Below are 26,716 nucleotides of genomic sequence, written 5' to 3'. Positions count from 1 at the left end.
CTTTCTTTGGTGTTTGTGGTCCTTATATCTGTGTTTATTCTCAAAGTTAATCTGTATTCTGCCTCCAGGGATTTTCATTTTCCTCATTGGAAATATACAGATTCAGAGAGCCATCCATGGTGGAAGCTGGATGGGAAATATTTTCAAAGCCTGTGGTGTCTTTACAGAATCCTTTGGGAATTGTGCTATTTGTATATTATGAATACATATATTCCTAAGTCTTCCCATTTCTGGAGTTATTTCTTAGCCACTGTGGTATATTTGGGAGGAAAAGAAGCAATTTAAAGAACACATGTTACTTGCTAATGTGTCTCACAATTGGAAATTTTACAAATAATACATTTATGAGTGTTGAGTGTAGGGAGAACCATGCTTTGCTCTGCTTAATGCAGACATGCCTCAGAAATCAGAACTGGAAGGATGCAAGCAATAAATCTGTACACCAGCCCTTGTGATCTACACAGAAATGTGCTGAGGGCTGGGGGTTAAATGGAAAAATGAATTGCCCAAGGTTGCATGGTTAGTTACAACATAGGTGACTTCAAATATGAGTATCAGATTCTGCTTTGCATATTCTAGGTAAGTGTACATTTAAAATAAATCACATAATGGCAGATTTTTTAAAGTAAAACAATCATGAATGTTTAAGCCAGAGGATATCTTTTATATAGGCCAACCTGAATATTTCATGAAGCAAAGAATCCCTACTTATTTTAATACAAAAGTAAAATAAAAGGCAAGTAAGAATTAACATAGTTGTCACGTCCACTGGCTAATTTAAATATCTGTTGGGCATCTCTGTAAACATCTTAGCAGATTACTTTTATGTACAGACTCACAGAGTCCTAGAGATGGTTGGGACTGTAAGTGGTATCTGGTCAATCCGGAGCCAGTTCCACATCTTCCTGGACAGTGACAGGATGGATAAACAGGAACCCGCAACCTGCATTATGCTTCAAAGGACTCACTGGCAGTCACTTTAACATTGGACTCTTTAAGTACTCCAGGGTACACTTCTGAGGTACACTTCTGAGGTCAACTTAGGTAAAATGTGTTTAAGAGTCACACCCCTTCCCTCTGGTTATTAGAGATATGGGTGTTGATGGCTCCTGATAGTTGTGGGTAAACAACTTCTCAGGTCCTCTGCACGAGTTCCTGCACTTCAAGGGACACAGGATATGATCCAACATATGGATCAGCTTATGGGAGGGTAGGGACAATGTATGAGAAATAATTTTAAGAGAGAGAAAAAGAATTTGAGCAGTGTGGGTAGTCAAAGAGTTTAAAGTTCAAGAGTAACACATGAATGTGATTGTAGTGCTGTGTAAGCAGCAATACACGTTATTACCACAACCCAGCTCCCTTTATCTTTGAAGATCCTGCAAAACATGATTTTAAAAGCCAATGCATTTTTTAAAGTATAATGTGATCAGAATCTTTTTCAAAGTAAGTTTACGTATGTTTCTGTTGATTAGTTAAGAGTTAATTTGCGTAAATGCATCTACTGTGGGATTACATATAAGCAGAGCTATGGAAGGAATTGTATTTGTTACGATGAACTCCTTTGTCCAGGCTGTTTAGGGAATGGGATGTTCAGATTCATGATCAATTATGGTTAATGGTGACTACACAGAGCATGTGTGGCTTACCAACCAAGGGTACTCACTGGAATTCTCCTAGATACAGTCCATCTTGCTTTAGGAATGTCCTTTTGGAAATTTATATAACCTCAGGGACATTTTGACAAATGTCACTTGTCATTACTGAGTAGTATAACAAATATCCTGGTTGTTTGGCATTTGGAAGGTTTGGGACTCTGTATAAATGGGAATTTATTTAGAATCATTGCTTTTCAGAATTAGGAGACATCTATTCCAATCCTTTATCCAAACATTGAATCCTTAACATAGCAGCCCTGTGAAGAGGTCCTCAAACCCTGGTCACACACCTCTGTGATTCGTGTTTAATCTTCCTCCAAGTTTCCCATTCCACCTCTGGTTGGTTCTGACTATTGGGAAATTCTTCCTCTGATGGAGCCATTATTTGTCTGCCTTCATCTTCCACCCACTTATCCTTATCCTGCACCCTGGAGCTACTCAGAGCACATCTAAGTTCTAATTTCCCTTCAAGTGTAGAAAGTCACTGTTATTTCCTGTTTTTCCCAGATCCTCACTCTAAATCCCCTTTGTGCTCACAGTCCCAGTCTCTCCAGCTGGTATTGAGATGATGAGATTGCCTTTAGACACCCTCTGCCATCCCTGTCCCTCCCCTTTGCACGCTCTTCACTTGGTTGCTAGTCTTCTTGATGTATCATGCTCAGAGCTACCCAATGCCTTCAGAGCTAGGCTGCTCACCCCCAAAATAGAGCACGACGCTGCAGACCACATGGCTGACTTTTGAGCACGACGCTGCAGACCATATGGCTGACTTTGCTGGCAATGTGGCCTTTCAGCTTCAGTTTTGAAAGGCCTCAAAGTCATTTCATGTGTGCCACTGCTCAGCCTCACTCCGTTTATCCATAGAATTGTTGTTTCTGAGTCATTTCAGTTGAAATGTTCAGTCTGTTTCCCCTAGCTATACATATACTACTTCACCTGTTCATACATAGAAGGACCTACAGAATTCTTTTGTTTTTTAATCTCGAAAGACAAAAATAAGCATGAGCTATGCACTTTTCTGTCCTTTGTAGATTTGCTATGACTATTAAATTTCTTCTTGTTAGATTGTCTCTCAAGAATGTTGCGGGTTTCATGGAGGCACTGAGGAACCACAGCAGGAAGTGGGGGAAGGGAATGATGTCATGGGATTTGACAGGGCTCTGACATTCCCTCCCATTTCAAACACGTGCAGTTCCTCCATCCTCATGTTTACATATTGTGTTTCCACATCAGATTTCACTTGAATCTAGGCCTCAACAAGTTTTGAATGTAGAAAACCCTCTTCTCTATTGTTAGGGTCTTTGTAGCTCATGATTATGGTATCCTCATAGCCTCACTTTGCTTCTCAGTTTAGTACCCCCTCAAATCTGAAAAAGCAATCTTTTATTATTTTTTATCATCTCATTGCTAAAAATGTTGCATGTTGGAACCAAAGTCAGAGCCCTGTGGCACACCATTAGAGATCTCTTGGCCCTCGATAACCCTAAATTGACATCTTTGGGGTATGATCATGCAACCACTAACAAGTTAATTGTCTTAACACCCAAGGCACATGTTTCTGTGTAGTCCACAGGAATATAAGGGATTTTGTGATAATCCAAATACTCTGGATCTTTTCAAATGCAATTTGCCTATTCTTTCCAGAGACCTTGAACAGAAAAGAAAATGAGATTAATCTGCATAGTTTCTGCTTGATTAACCCATGCTGGCTCTTAGTCATCTCTGTTCTTTGAAGATTAACTTTAGAATTTAGCTAGCCATGATGTCAAGCTCCTTCGATGTAGTTTAGAATCCCCTCATTCTCATTTTTGAAAATCAGACCTTTGAGTGTCAGCTTCCAGCACCTTTCCTGATGTTCAAGATTCTTGAGACAAATTCAACAAGGGAACTGGGACCCTGATCCCAAAGCACTGAGAGCCTTTATATCCCTGCAGTGCTATGTTATTTTCCAATCTTCTCTGCTCATCTGGGCTTCACTTCCCTTTCTGCCACTTTCTTTCTGGCACTTTACAGGCTGAAAACTCTCCTTCTTGACCAAAAATAGAAGCAAAATCAGACACAAGAAATTGGCTTGCCTTTATTATCCATCAACATCACACCCTTGCTGACTTATTTTTGTTACTACTGAGGTGTCTTGGAAAAACAGTTGATTCACAGAAATTTTTGATCACTGTTTTTTTTGGGGGGAGTTACAATTTTTTATTGATACATAATAATTGTACATATTTATGGGGTACATGTGGTATTTTGATACATTCACACAACGTATAATGATCAAAAAAGGGTAATGAGGATATCCATCATCTCAAACATTTATCATTTCTTTGTGTTGGGAACATTCAAAAATCTTCTAGCTATTTTGAAGTAGACAATAAATTATTGTTGGCTTTAGTCACCCTACTCTGTATTGAACATTAGAACTTATTCCTTCTATCTAACTATATTTTTGAAGTTAGAGATTGCGCTTTCGGATGAGAGGGAGAACCCATTCTGAATTAATTTCCTCATTTTTATTGTCATTGACATCACAATAGCCATTTTTACATTTCCAGCCCAAAGATAATATGTGAACACATATTTATATGTATAACCATTTGCTCGAAGGGATAAGACTACCCATATGTGTGTTCATTCAATAAGTCAACCATGTGCATTGCTTGTCTATCACATGCCAGGTGCAATGCCAACTCCTGGATGTTTCTGTTACTGAGATGACCCTGACCCCCCATGGATGACACTTATGATCTGCTTCTCTCCTACTGTACTTTACGCATCACTGACTCGTGAACCACGCAGGGTGTTCACAGCACCATAAAATATCAAATCTGAATAACTTTCATTGTACAAATGAGAAAATGAAGCCCCAAAATGGGGTGTGATCTGGATAGGAATTCAGATCCTATCTTTCTCCCTCCTCCCATCTCCCTGACTAATGACAGCAGAACATGTGGTGCTTATATTTTAGATGTGGGCTCTCAGCCTGTTCCTCCTCCCGTAATCACAGTGAGTGAAAGGAAGTGAGCTGGGAAAAGCCTGAATCAATGATTGAACTTTCCATCCTCCTGGAATAGTCTTGTTTTGTATGCTCTTGGACTGATGCTCAAATGTATTCATGTCCATTGCTCTTCCCACCTTGCTTGTGTCGGTTACTCTTGTTCCCTCTTCTCTAGGCTCCCTACAGCCCTTGCAGTTGCTTTCACTCTGCCAAAGGTGAAGGCAACAGGCAACACAGGCATGTGTAGAGCCAGGGGGATAAGTCTGAATCAGAACCAAACATTCTCTGCTCCTCAGACCCATCTCTCTGGGCCCTGCAGAGCAATCGCTTCTCTGCTCAAAACTACCACCTTGGTTTTTAGGTGGGCACCTTCCCCAGAGGCCTCACACTCCGCTCCACACCTGGGTGTTTTCAGAACCTAGAGACTGGAATTCTCAACCTCAACTTAATGTCTCTACTCCTTCTGGGCGTTTCCCTATTGATGAAAGAATTATTAGGGAGCAAGAACCAAGAAAACCAAATGCGGAGGCCCAAAATCAAAGTATCCATGCAGTCATTCATCTGTATCCCTTTGAATAAGCTAGCAACATTCGTTCTTACTCTCTTTAATAAAAAGAGCATATTAAAATAAAATAAAATAAAATAAAATAATTCTTAAAAACAGCATATTACTCAGCTGTCTCGCTGGCTTCTTGGAAGGAGTAGCAAATATGCTTTATATACTCCAATCTCATTGTCATCAGTATATAGGGTTTGGAAATCAATAATTAAATACATAATTTAATAAAAACATACTTCCAGATTTCAGCCAGCCTATCAGTGAAACTTCCATTGAATTGTCTTCTATTTCTTTTCCTTCTTCCCCAGGTCCTTCATCCAGGAAAATTTCCAGAGCTTTCCTTCAAATACTTTTCTGTATGTCCATGTATGTTTCAAGATTTCTTTCAGGGCTCCCCAGAAAGCCCTCACCCCTCAACAGCACTCCCTCCTCATTTTTTTAATAAGATGAACAAAGGCAGCAAGCCCTTTGACCCTCATCATTATACAAATTGTAGTGTACCTCTGACATGGAGAAGCTGGAGAGAAGACAGGGCAGGTTAGAGAGTATGCTTTGTGCTTTGTGGTTAGAGACAAAGGGATGATAAGTGTGAGAGGCCATTGGTGTAAACTTTTGGCAGCAACAGGAAGTAGAAGAGTTTTTAAAATCTTGTGCATCAAAAATAAGACATTGCACTGAAAACGTAAGTCTTATGTTCCTATTGGTTCATATGCACTCTAGTTCATGCTTTTGTATATTATTGGCTGAGAACTGAAGCAAAATATAAATGCTTACTCATAAAGATGACATTTAAACATTCACACCTCTTGCATGGCTTTCTAAAAGGCCTAGATAACATTCTCATATATGTATCCATGAAAACGAAATATTGCCTTTGGGTTAAGTCAGAGCTTCTCAAAGTGTTCGCCTTTGTTCTCCTTACTGGAGGAAAGAGTGAATGCAGAAAGGAATGTAGAATCACACTCTTAAGTGTGATTTGTGTTTCCTCTGAAGCCTTATGTTTTATCTAGGAAAAAAATACATATGCATTTTGTGACATAACATATCTAAGTTTATTTTATTATAAAATTATATTAAAATTCTTAAAATATTCTATGCTCATATTCTAGGAATATTGGAGGAATAGTGTACAACATGTAAATATAAATAGGTAACCCTAGTAAAACCATGTCACATGTGGTTCAATCCCAGAGCCATATCACATTTAAAGAACTACAGCTTAAAATTGCACACCAAAAAACCATTAAGAAGGTGTTCTGTTCTTTAACTATTTCTCCTGAAGGATATTAAAAGGGACCTTGGCCGGGTGCGGTAGCTCACGCCTGTAATCTCAGCACTTTGGGAGGCTGAGGAGGGTGGATCGCTTGAGGTCAGGAGTTTGAGACTAGACTGGTAAACATGGTGAAACCCCATCTCTACTGAAAATACAAAAATTAGCCAGGCTTGGTAGCATATGCCTGTAACCCCAGCTACTTGGGAGGCTGAGGCAGGAGAATCGCTTGAACCCGGGAGGCAGAGGTTGCAGTGAGACAAGGTCGCACCGCTGCACTTCGGCCTGGGTGACAGAGTAAGACTCTGTCTCAAAATAATAATAATAATAATAAATAAATAAAAGGGACCTAATTTATATCTCCACTAAGTAATAATTCTCATATTCGCTTTTCTTTCCTCCACATATCACCTGCTCTAAAGCATCATTTACCACCACAAAATACTCCTTCTCTATGCATATTTCACACAGTTTTTACTCTCTTTCCCACTAAACTCCTTCTTTCTCATTTGTGTATTATGTGGATATACTTAACCTTTCCAGCAAAGAACTTTTCATCATCATCTCTCCTTTCTTCCAGGCTCTGATTCTAGAACAGGCAAAGATTAAAATGACAGAAAATTGGACCAACAATGATCAGCATTCTCATTGGTGGGCAGAGGGAGAGGGATATCTGTAAACATCCCCATGTTAATAATTTGTATTTTTATCCTATCACATATGGATATAAAAATAGAAATATTTTGTTCCATGTTCTGTATTGATCGCAGGCCAGTGTGTGGATTTGTTCACAGATAACTGAATGTTTGCAGAATAATTAGATATTGTACCTACAAACTAACAATTATTACTTTCCTTATTTATAACTGTGTCCCATGAGTGTGTTAATAGTGATAAGATATATTCTAATCCCAAACTGCTTTTTAAAATAAGTGTTATATTTCAAGAACAGGCTTTTGGAGTCCATGCAAATTTTAAATGCCTATTCTATTCTTCTGATGGCACATTTTGTGAGAAATCAGGAACTAACTGAGATAAATGTTTATTTGGATACACAGTCATTGTGTGTGTCCATGCACCTCTATGACAAATGCTGGTTGGCCTCCCATTGTGTCACTTGAAGAAACTTGAGATCTTTATGCTGAACAAGTGAAACTTTCAAAATGGACCAAACATGGGATTTTGTTTCATAATCTTTTTAGTTAAGTGTTAACCAGGAACAGAGTGTATCTTATTATGCAAGCAGATGGAACAATATCATCACTGTTATTTTTTCAAACAAGTTCAAACATTAATTACTGTGTGTACCGTTTCATTGGTGTCCTATTATACAAAGTATTTGTTACTAGATTACAACAACCATATTAGACTCTTGAATTATTAGCCTTTGTTTGAGAGATGTGTATATTGGGTACCTGCTATACAAATGGCTCTAAGGTAGGTGCTGACAGGGAGAGGGCATCATGGATAGGTGTTGGGCAAGAAACTAACCCTCAAAAGGTCCTAAAAATCTATGAAGCTGATGAAACATTCCCACAGATAATTATACAACTGAGTGGTAATTGTTAAGAGCCTTCAGAGAAGTTTAGAAAAAGTATTGAGAAAATTTTAAGAGAGGGATGACTTAGAGATGGAAGGATCAAAGAAAGCTTATGGAAGAGGAGGCAGTTGACCTTGGCGTTAATCAATGGGCTATATTTGGATATGTAGAAACTCAAAACAAAGACATTTCAGGAGAAGGGAATCTTAACAAAAGCAGAAGATATTTAGGTCTGGGATGGTGTTATTTGGTTGTGCTAAACGGAAAAGGAGCACTAGAACATATGGTTGAAAAGATAGTTTGGATCTTCTTAACACAGGGAACTTATTCAGAAAGAGGTAGGGACTCAAGACAATGACAAGCAGATGGGCTAGATCTCTAGAAGTTTGGAGGAGCAACAGAAGGCTCTCTAGGCAGAGGGACAGCAGGCACACAGATGAGCAGCCGTGGGAGGAAGTTGAGTGTCCTGGGAATAGTGAGAAGTCGTTATGGCCACAATGTGTAAAGAATGAGAGAGCCCACAAGACAAGGCTAGAAAGGACGTTTGCAGACACATCCTGAAGGGAACTATATGCCATGCTGGGGAGTTTGGTGTTTATTTTCTAAAGACACAAGGAACCAACAGAGGGTTTATGACTCAAGTAACTGTGGGCAGGATGGAGCACAGGCTGGCAGGGGTCGGCAAAATTTTTGTATAAATGGCCAGATTTTAACTATTTTAGACTTTGTGGACCATATAGTCTTTGTCACACATTAATTGTTTTCTTTCTCTTTTCTCTTTCCTTCCTCCATCTTTTCCTTCCTCTCTTTCTTCTTCTCCTTCTCCTTCCTCTTCTTTTTTCTTCCTTCTCCTTCTCCTTCTCTTCTTCTTCTTCTTCCTCTTCTTTTTTTTTTTTCTTTTTTTTTAAAAGAAACAACCCTTTACAAGTGTAAAACCACTCTTAGCTCCTCTGGCCATACAGAAACAGGCTCAGGCTGTCTTTGGCCCTCTGGCCACAGTTTGCAGTCTTCTAGACTAGAGCAAGAAGACAGAAGTGTTAGGTAAAATAAAAAGCAAGGCTGTTGTGCAGAGAGCAGAGGAGGGCCTGGACTAAGGCCTTGGTGACAGAAATGGTGGTGAGGAGATGGATGAGATATATCTGAAGTAGAATGATTTACTGTCAGTGAGTGTTTGGCTATAAGAAAGTAGGAAGAAAAGAAAGAAAGTAGGAAGAAAAGAACAAGTCAGGTGTGATTCTCAGGCCTGTGGCTTGAGAGACTAGGTAGCAGTGCTGCTGTTATTTGGCATGGAGACTGTGGAATAGTTTTGATAGAAGAAGCTGGAGTCAGTTTGGAAGCTGCTGAGTTTGATGGGTTCGTGGCACATCCAGATAAAGGGCACCTGGAGCCTGGTGGCTCTATGGGCCTGATGCACAGTTTCTTCCCATCCAGGAAGACTGTGAAGAAACCAGTTTGGAAGTATGAGGTGTCACAAGAGTCTATAGGACAGGAAAGAGCTGTCCTTAGCAACCCCAGACTGGCAGCAAGAGTTGGGATGAATTAGAAAGGATACAAGACGGAGAGACAGGGTCAAGGGGAGGGGGAGACCAGGTAGGAAGCTCTTCCAACAATCTAGGGAAGAGGAAGTGAATGTCTTACATTGACCAGTAGCAATGGAACAAAAAGAAGACAACAGATGGGAAAGGTATTAATGGAACAAAAAGAAGACAACAGATGGGAAAGGTATTGTGGGCAGCAGGACTTGGCACTCTGTGCATGGAAGATGAAAGAGGCCTTCTGCGATCATTGTCTTCAAATTCCAGTGTCCTATGTGATGTTACTTCTGTCTTGTTCTTTTCTTAGTTCTTATTTTAGGTACCTAGCTTAGTGACTGAAGTACTCACAGGGCACATAATATGAATGCTCCCATGCTTTTTCAATTGTTGAAAATATTCTGTTGTATAGTACAGTGGAGGATAGCCATGACCCACCTATGAAAACCTTTGTGGAAATGTAGAGAAAACGAAAACACTTGATGAAAGAGGTTTTTTTATTTATTTAAAATTTTGGACCTGGAACACATTTTAACCAAGGGTTTGTAAATTGTCTGTCAGCCTGGGAAGCCCTCAGTCAAGGTAGTTTGCATGTTGCCAGCCTCCATGAAATTCTTCACACTAAGATCTAAAGTCTCTTGTGCCCTTATTTTAGCAGATCTTCCTTAAATGTGTGAGTGCCATTGAGATATAGCAACCGTGCATCTGTCTTCCAAGTGCATTAAACTGCTGTGTTAAAATACAGATATAACCATCTTTATTCACAGTGCGCACCTCACTCTAACACTCAAGATGCTTGGCAGTTAGAATAGAAAGGGCACAAAACCTTTTTTTTTTGTCTGTTTGGCAATTAACCATTCACTGGCTTTTTTTGTTGTAACATGCACTTCCTTTCTCTTGTTTTCATTCAAGCTGTGTACGCCATGGAAATTAATGTGGAGAAAGACAAACAAACAGGAGAGACCAAGATTCTCTCTACATCTACCATTGGCCCAGAGGGGGTCCATCAGAAAGGAGTCAAAGTCTATGATGACGGTACCAAAGTAGTGTATGAGGTGCGCTCAGGAGGCACCGTAGTAGAAAATGGAGTGCACAAATTAAGCACAAAGGATGTAGAAGAGCTTATTCAGAAGGCTGGGCAATCAAGCTTAGGAGGAGGGCACGTGTCCGAAAGGACTGTGATTGCAGATGGGAGCCTCAGCCATCCCAAGGAACACATGCTCTGCAAAGAAGCTAAGTTAGAAATGGTACATAAGTCTAGGAAAGACCATTCTTCCGGGAACCCAGGGCAGCAGGCCCAAGCCCCCAGCGCTGCAGGGCCAGAGGCAAACTTGGATCAGCCCGTCACCATGATTTTTATGGGCTACCAAAATATCGAGGATGAAGAGGAGACGAAAAAGGTGCTAGGCTATGATGAAACCATCAAGGCTGAATTGGTCCTCATTGATGAAGATGATGAGAAGTCATTGAGGGAGAAGACAGTGACGGACGTGTCCACTATTGACGGGAACGCAGCTGAGCTTGTGTCCGGGAGGCCGGTCTCAGACACCACAGAGCCCTCATCCCCAGAAGGGAAGGAAGAGAGCCTAGCTACAGAGCCAGCCCCAGGTACCCAAAAGAAAAAGCGCTGTCAATGCTGTGTTGTCATGTGACCACTTCTTTCTTCTCCTTTCTTCTGGGCAGCCTGTACTCTCCACCACTCACGTAGACCTCACTGTACCACTAACTGCAATACTGTGAACTGGAAGCAAACACCTGCCTTGCCTTGCAGTTGGATTGCTTTGATCTCTCTCATTTTTTTTCCTTTTCCTCACCTGAGAGACAACGTGCATGTGTGTGCTTCATTCTCTCCAAGAACTTGCTTTTCCTCTAAACCTTTCCTTGTGTCTTCAAGAGTGAATCACTTCCTTCCTGCTTGATTGGAATGGACTCTTCGTATCAGCCAGTGATATGGTAGCCTTAACTCACTTGACTGGAATTGAACCCATTGGCACTGGGGGTTTCATTTTGTAGTGTGTTCCTGTAACGTAGTCACACACTGCCATGTCTCTGGTTTCTCACTTGCCTCCTTTGCTGTGGATCTTTGTTTTTATATCTTGTGTGGCAAAATGCTGTTGGCTCTAGCCGGTTGCTAGTGTAGCCAAAAGTGGACCTTACTTAGTCTGTCCGATCTAGGGTGATGCTTTTTGCTGCCTTACATAAGCTTCCAGATTACAGTATTGTGCATTCATGGCTTTCTTTCTGTTAAAACTGAAATGAAGTCGATGTAGAAGAACCCAGAGCTTGTCACAGCTGAAATGTAGGGACTGATTCCATAACCTGCCCATCAGCGGTTGTCTCTCTTTCTATGGTTTAACCGATGAACCCTTTATATAAGAAGCACCATTTTAAAATTTCTAAGGACATGAAACAAACATTGTTTGAAGCATCAGTAGCAATTGATCTCCAAACTTAGGCAAATTCACAAGCCTTGTTTCTATTCTCTTAAAAAAAATGTAAATTTTTATATTGTTTCTTTTTTCTGGATATTTTCTGGTCATGTTAATCTATTTTCAATGAGGAGATCATCTTGAGAAGTATCTTTGCAGTGACCATATTTCTAAAACAGTCTTTCCAACCTACAGTGGTTGCCATGATGCTCCCACTTCATCATGGATGGTGCTGTAATGCATTAACTGTTCATCTCCTCCCCAGTTGATTACAAAGCCTTGCATCCATACTCTTTTCTTTCTGGCCCCATGAGAAAGAGAATGTTTTAGGTAACTTCAACTTGTAGGTTTATCTGCCCTTCAAAAAAAAAAAAAAAACTTTAAAAAACTTTTAAAAATTAAGAAAGACCTATCTTCTCAATGTTAAGCACTTAATTTCATAACAAATATTAAGTGGCACATAGCTGAGCTTCTTAGGGCATTGTTTTGTTTTTAGCTTCTGGAGATTCCAGAAGAGCAAAGAATATTTTTTAGCTAGAACACAATGAACAGTTTTTGAAATACCTTCTCAGCACTCCCCCAAAGCAAAAAGCCACATATGTAGTAAAACCAAAGGGAAACAATTTAATAAAATAACAATAGTATAGTAATGAAATAAAGATATAACATGATTACTGGTTTTAATAAGAGTTATCTTAACTTTAAGTTATTTGCCCATTTATAGCATTGTTATGAATTATTCATAAAATTATGTCCCATAGTATATAGTTTTGAAAAAACATATGATATACTTCTTCAAGTCTAACTTCTGTGGAAAGTAGATCAGAAAAAATAAGATAGTCTTGAGAAAATTTTATTATAGAAGCTGTCTAATTTGACCTATTTTGCTTGCTCAGTGCTAAATCTATTGCTTTTTTTTAATCTCCTGGCTTGAAATTATATTTACTTCAATAGGAAAGGTAAAAACATCAGTTTTTACTTTTCAAAGTTAATTTTCTGAAATAATTGCATTTTAATGAGCACAAAATGGGTCATTTTATTTTTATTATACTCATCTTGTTTACGCCTATACATAAACAGAAAACGTTAAAGAAGAGAAAAATAAAGGAGCTAAGTTCTGCTGTTGAAGATTATTTCATCCAAAGCTTGGTTTTGAATAACTGAGGGAAATATCTCTAAATCTCAAGTTCATCAAAGCAGCTGCAATGGAATAAAATTGCTATTTTATCGAGAAACCTGGTTTGGATGCTTATAAATTCCACTACTCTCAGCTTCATTTTCCTGAGTACGTGGTCACTGAAGCATCATTTAGACATTACATAAACTGGCATGCAGATAAACCTATTTACATAGAGGGAGAAAACAGTTTCAATGTCTTGGACAATCTGTTATTTTAATGATTTACTTAAGAAAGAAACAATCTGAAAGTTTACCATAGCTTATCTTTTCTACTCACTTGGAGATTCAAGGTATTCAATGTGAGTTTTAAAAAGTTAAGCACAGTTAGTGAGTGAAATGGTAGAATGTAGAACCTTTAAGCTTGCTGGTTGATAAACAGAATCAATCTTCCAGGACAGATAATTCCCTGAAGGGACCTACCCTTGCATAAGTGAACTAGTTACTCATAAAGAAAATGATCTGCACATCTTACTACAACACTACACACAAGAATTAAAGATTAATGATTATCTGTATTCTCTTCACTAATTACTATTATGGGGGAATAATGATTAGCAAATTATATGAATTCGAGTTCTCTCTATACTTTTATTAGTAAAGCTTATCATTTAATGGACTGAAGTAAGATGTGTTACCTTTATTCGAGCTATTTGTAGCCACAGTAAATGAAGGTGTGTTTGAATATGGCGTATATATTTGCATATGTCCCATCATTTTCTTGTCATAATGGGGAATTCAGGCTTAGCCAGTACTTCTATGGGATGAGACCTATAATCCCACCTATAGCAGCAAGTAACTACCCTTCATGATGATAGTGTAAATGGAGCTGTGATTATGAACATGCTGCCTTTCCTGCTGCCATTGGCATTCTCTCTGTAAATTTTATTATGTGTGGTATCACACTCTCCAAAAATGCAGGGTATTTGGTTACATAACCAAACTAATTAAAGAATCAGTAATGAAACTGCAAAACCATGATCTTTTTTGAGCTAATGATTAGTTGGGCTTTCCTTTAAAATCATATAATCAGGCCGAGTGCAGCGGCTCACACCTGTAATCTCAGCACTTTGGAAGTCCGCGGCGGGTGGATCACCTCAGGTCGGGAGTTCAAGACCAGCCTGACCAACATGGAGAAACCCCCATCTCTACTAAAAAAAAAATACAAAATTAGCCAGGCGTGATGGCGCATGCCTGTAATCCCAGCTACTCGGGAGGCTGAGGCAGGAGAATCGCTTGAACCTGGGAGGCAGGGGTTGCAATGAGCCGAGATGTGCACTCCAGCCTGGGCAACAAAGAGCGAAACTCCATCTCAAAAAAAAAAAAAAGAAAAAAAAATCATATAATCAGTTCCCTTTTAAATAGAAAGAGGAGAAAAAAAAAAAAAAGGAAAAGGGGGGGTATCTCATTTGTATACAAATAGATTTTCAATGGCATTTAATAAAAGATTCTTTAATGGTTAAAATGATAAAGATTAATTCTACATATCTTGAAAAATCTTAATGACTTCTGTATTCTTGACTTCTTAAAAATATTTTCTTTCTTTTAGTGTGCAATAAGACAAACTAAGGGGAATTTTTTCAGCTTGTATCTCTTTTACCCATATTATTTTCCTTGCATAAGCAAAAAAATAATAATTGCCTCTAAAACTGATTTGACAGTGTCCAGTGACATCATTTAATATTGGTGATGGGGTGGAAGAGAAGGTAGGGAATGCCCTTATGGCCAAACCTAAAACACAGTTTCCTTGAGCCTTCCGAGCAATCTTAGAATTATTCAGAAGCTTTCAGGAAACTCAAATTCTATTAATTTGATTTGGTTCCTTTCCAAAATGTTAATAGACATGTATTTGCTTAAAACGTCTACCTATTCCATTTAATTTCCTGCTGATAAATGTATTTTATCTACAAGCAAGTAGAATATTTTGTTTTGGTTAAAGTCAAGTTTTTATAAAAGGAGGGGAAGTATAAGAGAGAGTTTCCTAGAGATACAATATCATCTCTGGAGCAAAATGTTGAGGCCAAGTGTAAAAACAGACGATTTCTCTTTACTTCCTGCAGAATTTCATTTCAAGGGACCACAGCACACCCTTGAAAATTACCATTTATTTAATGCCAGTTGAACCAATGGGTAGCAAAAGAGGAGGGAGGGAACATGGTCATAGAGACAAAATCTAACTACTATACCAGGTCTTCCTTTGTAAGAAATATTAGCCCTGACAATATAAAATGCAGATGGACATAGACAGAATAAGCATCGAGGACTTTTTCTTATTTACTTGAAATCTAGAAGCTCAGTCATCTCTGCTCATCCCTGGACCCACTGGAGAGTTTTACTCACTAACAGGTCCTTTCCTGGAAGAAATAACCTCATCTCCTGCCATATTAGTTTACAATAAAAATCATTCCAAAGTGAGCCATTTCACATTGTATTTTTGCCACATGCACATTTGCTATTGAAACCACAGATTCTCAGCATAAGTAAGACATAGGTGTTTCAGAAACTTCATAAATACACGATCTTTCAGGTGCTCCTCAATTTCTTAATCAAGGTATATTGAACTCCAGTGATTAGGATAGAATCTGAAAACATCCTTTGTTCTATTGGATAGTACAACACAGCAAGAGCACACAGTTATTTGTATAATAAAACAACTTAATTAATGAGGAAGATGGGATGTTTGATTCCTGCTACCACCAGTTTACTTCACAAAGGCCTTCTTCTGGTATTACCAGGAAAACTTTCCTGCATTGTCTAGGGAAAAAGAAAAGTCGTTTATTAGGAGCACAATGCAGATATGTATCTGTGTTTTCATAGCTTCAGCAAACTTCTTAGTAAAATTCCCATTTCAACAAAAACCAAAATACTGATTGTTTGAATGTAGAAAGGTATAGAATAAAGACTACAAAGGGGAATTTTACCAGGGCTCCTTAGACCAGCTTCCCCAGCATAATTTTTATATAACTCAAGTAAGCCTCTGCTTCCCCTCTCCTTTCCAGTATAACATAAGAAGGTCGGAACTGTCGCACAAAAGAACTTGATTTCAATATGAAAATATAATATGTAATTTTGGGGACTGCAGACTTTCTGCATCAAAGATCTGGACAGCCTTAACTTTTATAAAAATAATTTTTCAATGTTCTCTTTTACTAACCAGGAAAACAAGATGTTTTCTGAAATTAATGACTTTTTCTATTTTGGGTCTGTTTTCTAAGTTTTTACAGGTTGAGGTATAAAGGGTCGTCTTCTCCTCATATTGCCTCTTCATAATCACCTGGGGCTATTTTTTGCAAGTCACTGCATTTTTACAAAAAATAAAAATAAAAAGTACATCTCACAAATCATAAAATTCTCCCTAGACTTCAGACAGTCCTTCTGGAGTGAAAGAATAGAAATACAGAAAGAAAAGAATTACAGGGTGGCTTTCTTTTTATTTTCCTATGGTTAATGTACTGTATGGTATATATGTTTACAGAATGTATCTGCCTTGTGATGTTAACAAAATGAATGACAAAAAATAGTACTGATGTGCCATTTGACAGTTTGCCTTAGCATCACTGTTTATGTTCTTCTTTTCTGTCCTTTTTGGAAAAAAAAAACGCAGGTTGTATTCCAAAGCTGTATTAACACAACATTCTCTTCCCCACTCCTACCCAGCCTTCTTCAGAGCTGTGAATTTCATTACAGGAGCATTGAGGCAGAACCTTGCAGGTGTGGCCCAAAGGGGCTAAAGTGGGCATAGGTTGGGATTTACTTCTGCCCGTCTACCAACCAAACACGTATCTGTGTTCTCATATAAGCCTGCAAAATCACACCCTGCCTTTCAGGGAGACAGGCCACATGGAGCGCATGACCTCTTGTAGTCATCTCCTCACAGTCCTTCCCACTGTGAGAGAAGGAAACTTGCAGACCCCCAACTGGATCTGGGAGCATATTTTTAAGCACAGTTGGCATTGCTTGAAAAAGCAAGAGAGATGGACTCAAATTCTATGATTGAGCCATGACTGAGGAATGTGCCCATTCGTTATAGTCGAAGATGAGTAGGATGATATGGGTGAGAATAGGAGTGGCTGTAGAAATGGAATATTTTACAGTTATGTATTTTTTTAAGGAATAGTATTTTTATAATGAAATCTATATGCATTATGGAGCTTGAGTTGGAAAACACCCTTGACTGAGCTATTTCTTCATTCCATTAAAGGTAACTTTCTGGGGAGTCCTATAGCACTAGGCCAAGCCTTGGGGGCATGAACAAAGGGCCTGTCACTTGGCCTTGCACTGCCATTACATGAGATCCAGTGTTTCCAAATAGGCCTTGGTTGGAAGATTGAGCTTTCTATACCTGCCATTAGGTAGATTAGATAGATGGCTTGATAGCTCTCTGGGCTATACTTTTAATAATATATAATAATCTTTGGGAAGGAGATAGCTATTTTAAATGCAAGCAAAGCCCAGAAACTATCAAAGTCCAAATCTTTCACATATTTAAGGAGTAATTGCCACATTTGAGGTTAAGGGACCACTTACTATGGTGCATTTGAGAAATATATATGAAACGGTGAGTCAGAGCCCTCTGACCATCTTCAGTCTACACATAAGCAGATAAACCACCAATATAAATCTTATAGGGGCCAGACGTGGTGGCTTATGCCTGTAATCCCAGCACTTTGGGAGGCCAAGGCAGGAGGATAGTGTGAGCCCAGAAGTTCAAGACCAGGCTAGGCAACATGTTGAGACCATGTTGTTTAGTCTCTACTAAAAAATATAAAAATTAGCCAGCATGGTGGCACACACCTGTAGTCCCAGCTACTTGGGAGACTGAGGCAGGAGGATCACTTGAGCCCAGGAGGTGGAGGCTGCAGGGGGCTGAGATCTCACCGCTCCATTCCAGCCTGGGCAACAGAGCAAGACTCTGTCTCAAAAAAAAAAACAAAAAACAAAAAAAACAATTATCAGTTGGCCTTCTACATAACACAGGGCTACACTGTATTTTTAGAGTTAAGTAGATACAGGAAAAGATTGTCTTTATTCATAAAGGAGATTCTGAATTTTTAGAGTTCCTGAATATTTTCCCCCAAGTTTCTGTCAAATTCCTGAAGTCCCATCCCTATCACAGTCAGTTTCCTGAAGCTCTTCCCCTACACCTGCTCCTCTGTCTGGCTAACAGAGTTGTCATGTCTCAGAAACTACTCACCACTCTTGTGAGACTCTCTTCCCAAGCATCATCCTTCCTCAGGATGAGGCCTTTTTCTACTACCCAAGAGATCAAGACCCTTTTTCTAACAAGACAAGGTTATATCTACTCCATTTTCAAGAGAAATTACCCCTGTGGTTCCCACGCAAATCGCTTAAATTCCTTCATCACCAGAATCTCTCCAACAGGCCCAACTCCAGCCCAGCTGTGAACACTGCTGTCATGGAGACAACTCCAAAAATGAAAGAACTATGCAATTGCCTGAAGGTGCTAATGGAGAGCCAGTTTACTCTAATCTCTTATTACTAAGGAACCTCTCGGTTTCGAGATTAAGTGGGCAGGGAGACATCCAGTCACTTAGTTTTGCAATGACAGGTCTTGATATACACAGAGGCCACCGGGCAATGCCTGATCCAAACTATTCTGTATGTAGCTCCAACTCCAATTCTGTGATATCCTATTCTGGCAGGTGGGAAGAGTTCTATTCTTTGCAGGGTGCTGGAACATTCTTTCCTCCTCTCAAGCTCCTGACTTAGGAGAGTCAAAATCATACAGGGGTTCCAGAAAATGTTGTGTCTGATGCAGCTTTTCAGTGAATGTAGGTTGTTGGTGAAATTTTCAGCTTTAGCATCTCACTCGGGGTGAGTGACGTCTCTGTAAATACTTTCATTTGTGGTTGGTTGGTGGGGGTGGGGGTGGGAGCCTGTCGTGCTTACTCTGAATTAGCTTACTGGGCTAGCTGCTGTACTTTGTAACCTGAAGTGTACTTTGACTGTTCTGTTTCCTTCAGATGAAAAACAAAATAAAAACCGACTTCAGAAAAGACACTGCCAGCGACAGCTGATGCTGTACTTGTAGCTTCTCTCTGTTCCTCTGTACAGTATTAATAGACAATAAACTGCCTTTTCACTGCATCTACCTCTGTGTGTCTGTGCCCTGATTCTTTCCCCTTCTCACCTGCCACTAGCGGACTTCAGGCCAGACCATGTTGGGAGCACCTTCCGCTGTTCACTAAAACTAAACACTAACCCAGTGCCTCTCAAACTCCAGTGTGCTTCAGAATCACCCGGGGGTACCTGTTAACAATGTGGAAGCTTAGTCACACCTCTGGAACTCAGATTCCGATTCCCAGATGGGGCCCAGTAGCATGCATTTGTAATAATGTCTCCAGGTGATTCTGATACATGTGGTACCTGGACCACCGGTTTGGGTGCCCCTTGGTGGGAATCCTCATGGCCCACCTGTTGTAGTTGGTTTCTACACTAATCCAATCTCCCAACATGTCCTCCCTCTAACCCCCTTTGCACGTCTCTCTCCACAACTGTCATCCTTTTCTTGTTCCTTGCAAGCTCCCAGCAGCAGCCCAGACTGTGATCAAACTTGGGCTGCCCCTTAGGCTAAGTGACAGGGTTCATCTGGTGCAGTCTGCTGTTTAAGAGCATCTGAAGACACGTGGGGACTTTGTTTCTCTTGTTCACCTCTCTTTACCTGGAACAGGGTCAGCATAGTTTTTCAATAAATGGCCAGATAGTTTTGGCTTTGTGGGCCAAATGATCTCTGTTACAACTACTCAGCTCTGCTGCAAAGCAGCCATGTATGACATTTAAATGAATGAATATGGCCATGTTCTAATAAACTTTATTTACAAAAACAAATGCTGGGTCCGATTTGGCCTATGGGCTTATAATTTGCCAACCCCTGGCCTCAAACAGGGCCTGGTCCATAGTAAGTGCTCCAAAAAAAAAGTTTCAAAAAATTATTGCATGAAAGAATGAATGAAGAGTAGATATGATGCCTACCACCTGCAGAGCAGTCACAGAAAATGGTTTTCTTTGAGGAGATTAAGTAAATGAATCAGTTGGGAGTTCTCATCTGGTTGGGTTCCATGGTAGATTTTTTAAATGTCTTTATGCATGGAAGGTAACTTTAAAGATGGAAATATGAGTGGTGTTTTATAGATTGCTCAAACCACCAGGTTAAGATTGACAAGAGTTTCAACCAATAGAACGTGGAGGAAATGCAAGAACATCTTGTCCTCATCAAAAGTGCTGGGGATACCAGAACTGGGTGCTCCCTATGTACCTAAGCATTTAGTGCAGTTGTTTGTGGAGCTATGTTTTGTCAGATTCATCTTACACAGTGAATGGCAGGGCTTTCTTTACATTATTCTCTTTGTTAATTGAAATACTTTTTAATGTGTAGTTAGGTAGGCTGGAACCATGATAGCACATTACACATCCCACAGTTCTAGAGCATACCAACGGGTTCAAATGTAGGAGCATATGGAAAGTCGTGTGCTTACATTCATCCCTAGTGTTGTTGTGAAGTTAAAGGAAATTATATTTATTAAAAGCACTGTGTAAGCTGGAAGTAGATGACAAATGTTAGTTTAGTTATAATGAGAAAGTGTCTGTTGCCCAACCAGAGGCCTCATGCTGTCCAAATATAGAGATTATAAGCTGTTCAGGTGTGTTTCAGAACTAGTATAGAAAGGGAAGCTTCTTTGGCCTCCTTTAGATTTGTGACTACTTTTGTAGTACATTGAACCTTATGAAATTGCCATTTTGTAGATCCATAATATTGACTATTGACCGTTCCATATAGTTCAACCTCATAATTCGATTCTGGGGATTATATCTCATCATGGAGGGCAAATGATTACCAGATGAACTCTAAATATAGCAGGAGGAATTAGATGAGAAAATTAGAACTTTGGAAGGGAATGTAGTTCAGTACTACCAAGTAGACCTAGACATTTCACCTGATAGGGTAGGATTTCCTTTAATCTCACATCAACTTTGTAAGGTAGCCATTGAGGTTACTGTCCTTTTATACATGAGGAAACTGAGTTATAGAGATAGTAAGTACTTTGGCTAATGTGGCAGGGCTAAAAATCCGTGTGGGGTGGAGGAGGGCCAAGTTCCAACCTCAGTTGTCTTTACTTCCTCCCACACAGAAGGCTATGTTATAAAAGTGGTGTGGAGGCCGGGTGCGGTGGCTCATGCTTGTAATCCCAGCACTTTGGGAGGCTGAGGCAGGTGGATCATGAGGTCGGAAGATAGAGACCATCCTGGCCAACATGGTGAAACCCTGTCTCTACTAAAAATAAAAAATTAGCTGGGCTTGGTGGCACGTGCCTGTAATCCCCGCTACTCAGGAGGCTGAGGCAGGAGAATTGCTTGAACCTGGGAGGTGGAGGCTGCAGTGAGCTGAGATCGCACCACTGCACTCTAGCCTGGGTGATATAGCAAGACTCCATCTCAAAAAAAAAAAAAAAAAAACAAAAAACAAAAGAAAGTAGTGTGGAGATGCCCCTGAGACTGGAGACAAAAAGATTTAGATAATGAGGTTATTTATGCAAGAAAGACCCAATGGCACCAGTTCTTATTTTGCACCTTCACCTACTCAAGCAAATGCTCTGTTAATTATACCACCCCCTGGAGGCTGGGAGGCATCTCTGCAGCGCTTCCTTACCAAAGGAGAAGCAGAGGGTAAAATCAGTTTGTTTTCTTATCTGTTCATCAGGAGTCCTGTTGTTCTATTTGACAGTTTTTCCTTCACCATTCATAAAAAGGATTAACAAAATTGCCCAAAACAACTCTATAAAGTCTAGGAGTGGCACGTCAGTCTCTGAAAAAGCAAAGGGGGTTTTGTTATTGTTGCTGATGATGGTATTGTTACTATTTCACCACTTTCATAACAGCAAAGAGGAACAGCTGCCCTATGGCGTTATGCAAATGCCTTTTGATCTAGGCTATATCACCCTTCTGCAGCTATTAATAGACCACATCATCTCCCCAGCAGCCCCCAAGCCCTAGCTTCTGTCCTGCTTTTCTCAAACAGTATTAAATCTTGCATTTTATCAACAGCACAAAAAAGCAAAGATTTGCTATTTAGAAGTTAAGGTTGCAAGATCTTAAGTGATCATGTAGGGCAGAAGTCAGAAAATGGTTATGCAGATTCTGGGCTGAATCTGGCCTACAGTAAGGTTAGTTTACCTGCACAGCAATTAAAAATCATTTTGAATTCTTTGCCAATAATAATAAATTAAGAGAGTTCTTATTTTAAAAGTATATTTCCGACTTCTCTTGAGAATTCAGTCTCTGGCAATAATAGCCTGTTCTCCCCACCGGCAACTGTCTGGAGCTGATGGTGGTTGCTAACTTTAGAGGAGCCATACTCCGTTGTTCATCACCACCACCACCACCAACACCACCACCTCCTATTATTTTTACCACCCTCTATTATTCTTACTCTTGGCCCACTTCCTTTGTCTGTATCACCTGCCTGGCCCCTATTGGCATTTGAGCATGTGACCCCTAATCTACCATCATTCACTCATTTTATGGCTGGGTCCAATAAGTCCTAGGTGGAAATGGGACTTACCTTAGCAAGATAACAGCAGACTCAGAACTAAAGTCCCCTGAACTCTTTGGATGAATGAGGCTTTGTACTGTGTTGGGATTCAAATCTTCTAAGGGCATTTTTAGTTTTGAACAGGCTACAAGCAGAAAGCTAATGCCAGAATCTAGTGCTTTCGCTACAGAGGAACCCATGTGACTTATATAATGATGAATTAACCTTAGGTTAAATGAACAGTGTAAGTTTGTAAGGAACTTTAGGGTATCCTGTGTTTCATGGTAAAAAGTTTCATTCCCAGGAAAATAAATAGATACTTTGTAGTCAACACCTCAATAGTTCTGGAGGCTTCATGTTCCTTCTTAGCAAAAATAACAAGAGGCACAGCCCATACTTATTTAAATTGAAATGTGATCTTCCATGCCTTCCTAATCCTTAGTCTTTGATTGTGTTCCTGAGGTCATGTGGTTGTAGAATACTACTATTCTCTAATGTCCACTTTTTTATCTTCCTAAGAGCAATAATCCTCACAGAAGCTTGATAATTCAAAGGACTAATGAAACAGAGATCTTTACTCCCAGGGCTTGTCATAAATCCTGGCCAATATGGTGAAACCCCAACTCTACTAGAAATACAACAAAATTAGCTGGGTGTAGTGGTGCGTATCTGTAGTCCCAGCTATTCAGGAGGCTGAGGCAGGAGAATCGCTTGAATCTGGGAGGCGGAGGTTGCAGTGAGCCGAGATCGTGCCACTGCACTCCAACCTGGCAACACAGCAAGACTCCTCTGTCTTAAAAAAACAAAACAAAACAAAACAAAAAAACTGATATGATTTAGTGTTTGTTTGTTTTAAGGAAAGACTAATTTTTTTTTTTTTTTTTTTTGAGACAGTCTCACTCTGTCACCCAGGCTAGAGTGCAGTGGCACGATCTCAGCCCACTGCAACCTCCGCCTCCCAGGTTCAAGCAATTCTCTTGCCTTGGCCTCTCTAGTAGCTGGGATTACAGGCGCATGCCACCATGCCAGGCTAATTTTTGTATTTTTAGTAGAGATGGGGTTTCGCTATGTTGGCCAGGCTGGTCTCAAACTTCTGACCTCAGGTGATCTGACTGCCTCAGTCTCCTAAAGCGCTGGGATTACAAGTGTGTGCCACCGCATCTGGCCAAGGCTAATTACATTTAAGATGATAATTGTATTTCCCAACTTAAAAAAAAAATTTCCAAGTCACTGAATATTAAAAACACGAGCTGTGGGCCTATTCTCTTCAGGCCAGGGTTCTTAGGTCAACCTCAGACAACCTGAAAGTGAGATAAATTCTGCAGTTAGTGTGAATTATTCAGAATATCAGAATCTGCCAAATCAAATTCCATTTCTTCAAGAACTTATTTCCAATCAGAATACAAAGATAGAGTCAGCTTTTCTACTTTTCCTGAAAGACTGCCTAAATTCTAACTATAGCTCAGAGACTCAGTGTGAGGTGCTGTCACATACCTTAACTCAGTTTTTCCTCAAACTTCAGACTTTTGGGCATCATATTTGTTATTTTTGTCCTGTGTGTACCAGCTCGCTCCTGTTAAAAGAAGGAAATAGCCAGGTTAGAGAGGGGTCAAAAACATAGCTCCATCTCTTTAATATAATCAGATGGGAGTGAAAGAGAATCAAGATGGCAGTAACTTTCTTGCTATGTGAGTCAGTGTTACATAATGCCATGCCCACTTACCCCCAAAATTTAGGAAACACTGTCTTGCCTCCTTGCATTCTCTTAAAAAAAAGAAAAATCCCAATTCCTCGTTTCAAAGAGACTAGGGTTAGAAATAGAAAGTGACTTGCTCAAAGCCACAAGAAGAGCAGAGACACAGAGCTGGGATTCAGACCCAGGCAGGGTGACTTCAAATTCTTTCCGTTGCACCAGGTGCCTGTCATGCTGTTCCTTTTATAAGGATTGAATCGAGTACATCAGCAGCAAACTTAAACTCTCCAGTAAGATCACGATCGTTTAAACAAACAAAAGTAACATCTGTTCCAGCTAAAGAGCTGTCTCTGGCATAAGCAATTTTTCACCGATGGAGGCTAGATCTGATTGGGCTCTTGCTGAGTTATTTGAGCAAAGTTACGTGGCCAGATGTGAGTTTTCAGATAGAAGGGGAAGAGAATGCAATATACAAGCACATGAGGAGACTGATGGACCAAATGGCTGGCTCCACTATAAAACACTCCAGCGTTTAGCCTTTGTTCTGCCTCCTGGGCGTTAGCAAGCTGACTCCCGCACAGAAGACTTCTTGGTTGACTCTTGAAGAGTCAGGGATTTAGTCAATGCAAGCTGTAAACTGGCTCAGCACTAGAGAAGCAGCAGACATGAGTAGAAAAAGGTTCTCCCAAAGACAGCTCAGCTTCACTTTTCTCTTCTCTCTTCACTCCTTTCTTCTCTCCTCTTTTCTACTGAATGAACTTAAACATTTTTCAGCTGAGATGCATTCCCACCTGCAGGGTGAACTGAACTTTCAAGAAGCCTATTAATTCTCCCAGGAAGCACCAGGCTGCAGCTCTCTGGTTCTCATTTCTTGCTTGCTATGTATTAGAACCTGGGACATTTTCTCCAAAATATAATGCTATGAGGGCCCCCACTCCAGAGATCATTATTTAATTGGTAGGGCGAAGCCTGGCACATTTATTAAATGGTTCCTGGTGATTCTAATGGAGATTCAGCCAGTGTTGGAAACAGCAGCACACGGGTGCCCAGGGCTGGCCGCGGTGAGTCCGGGCTATGATTCTTGCCTCGATTCTGCAAGCCAAGAAAAACGGGCTTTGGATTCAGGAACAAAGCAAAGCCCAAGTCTGTCATTGGCCAGCTGAGTAATCTTAGGCAATTAATTTCAATTCACCAAGCCTCAGTTTCTTCTTCTGTAGAATGGGAATAATACCTACCTTGCAAGGCTTCTGTTAGGAATGTTCCCCTTCTCCTTTCCTTCCCATTACAAAAGAAATATATTTGAGGCAGTTGATTGAAAAAAAAAACAGCAGAAAAAGAAACAGATGGAGAAATTAGGCCAAGAGAAAAATAAGATGAAATTAGAAAACTCCATCTAGCTTATATTACTGAACGTTTACTTCTCTCACTTGTTTGAGCAATTCAGTTTGTAAAATGTACCACATAATACTACTTTATCAACCAAACCACTTAATTCTAAGATCTTGGGTCTATTTTGAAAACAACAAAAACATGATGTGATAGAAGCAGCATTCTTGAGTGTAAAGGGACCCATGGGCTGAGCTTTGTCTCATTTATGCCTTTATCGTATGACTTAGAGGAAGTCATTTTTCCTCTCTTGGTCCCAACTTGCTCATCTATAAAATGAGACAACGTGATTGTGGGTGACATTCTGAGTGGACGCCAACCTCAGGAGTATTTTTCTATAATTTAAAAAGAAAGGAGAGAAGAAAAAGAGAAAGAAGGAGAAAAGGAAGAGGAGCGAGAGAAAAGAAGGAAGGAAGAAAGAAGGAAGGAGGGACAGAGAGAAAGAAAAGGAAGAAAGAAAGGATGAAAGAAGGGAAGGAGAGGAAGGAGAGGAAGGAAGGAAGGAAAAGAAAGAGAAAGACATTAAGAGGAGGGGAGAGTTGTTCCTTGAAGGTGCTGAAGTCCCTGGCCTTTAGAAGCCATCACATCAGCCATCTGCTGTGCCTGGCCCTGTGAAGTTACTAGTCAGCCGCCCGTCACTGCCTTGTTCCAGGGTCTTGAAACCCTGTGGCTATTTTCCTGTGTATGAAATTCAGTGGGGGGAATACCTGCCTGATCAAAATTTGTAGTTCCCCATGGTTGAAAATAAGAGTCTGAATCTTCCTTTTAAATATATGAACAGAATCGTCTTTGCCTGATCAATATTTGTAGTTCCCCATGGTTGAAAATAAGAGTCTGAATCTTCCTTTTAAATATATGAACAGAATGGTCTTTGCCTGCCATCTTTGTGCCCCCACTTTCTCCTTGGAGACTTGGCAAACCACCCCAC

General features: G+C 40.0%; 1 protein-coding gene across 6 annotated transcripts in view; it reads left to right on the top strand.

Moving 5' to 3' along the window:
- PALM2AKAP2 (PALM2 and AKAP2 fusion) overlaps positions 1–26,716 on the top strand; it is a 528,965-nt gene that overhangs the window by 291,427 nt on the left and 210,822 nt on the right. Inside the window, exon 8 of one of the 6 annotated variants that reach the window (XM_063594277.1) lies at positions 10,467–11,162. The exons of 4 other annotated variants lie outside the window; for them this stretch is intronic. In XM_063594277.1, the coding sequence (XP_063450347.1) occupies positions 10,467–11,162 (696 nt within the window). Of the gene's footprint in view, positions 1–10,466; positions 26,142–26,716 lie in introns of those variants that run through there. One more of the 6 variants, XM_034967952.4, reaches the window with a different exon arrangement.

The sequence above is a fragment of the Pan paniscus genome, chromosome 11 (assembly GCF_029289425.2).
Source record: "Pan paniscus chromosome 11, NHGRI_mPanPan1-v2.0_pri, whole genome shotgun sequence".
Taxonomy (NCBI): domain Eukaryota; kingdom Metazoa; phylum Chordata; class Mammalia; order Primates; family Hominidae; genus Pan; species Pan paniscus.
This window is presented reverse-complemented; position numbering and strand designations above follow the sequence as displayed.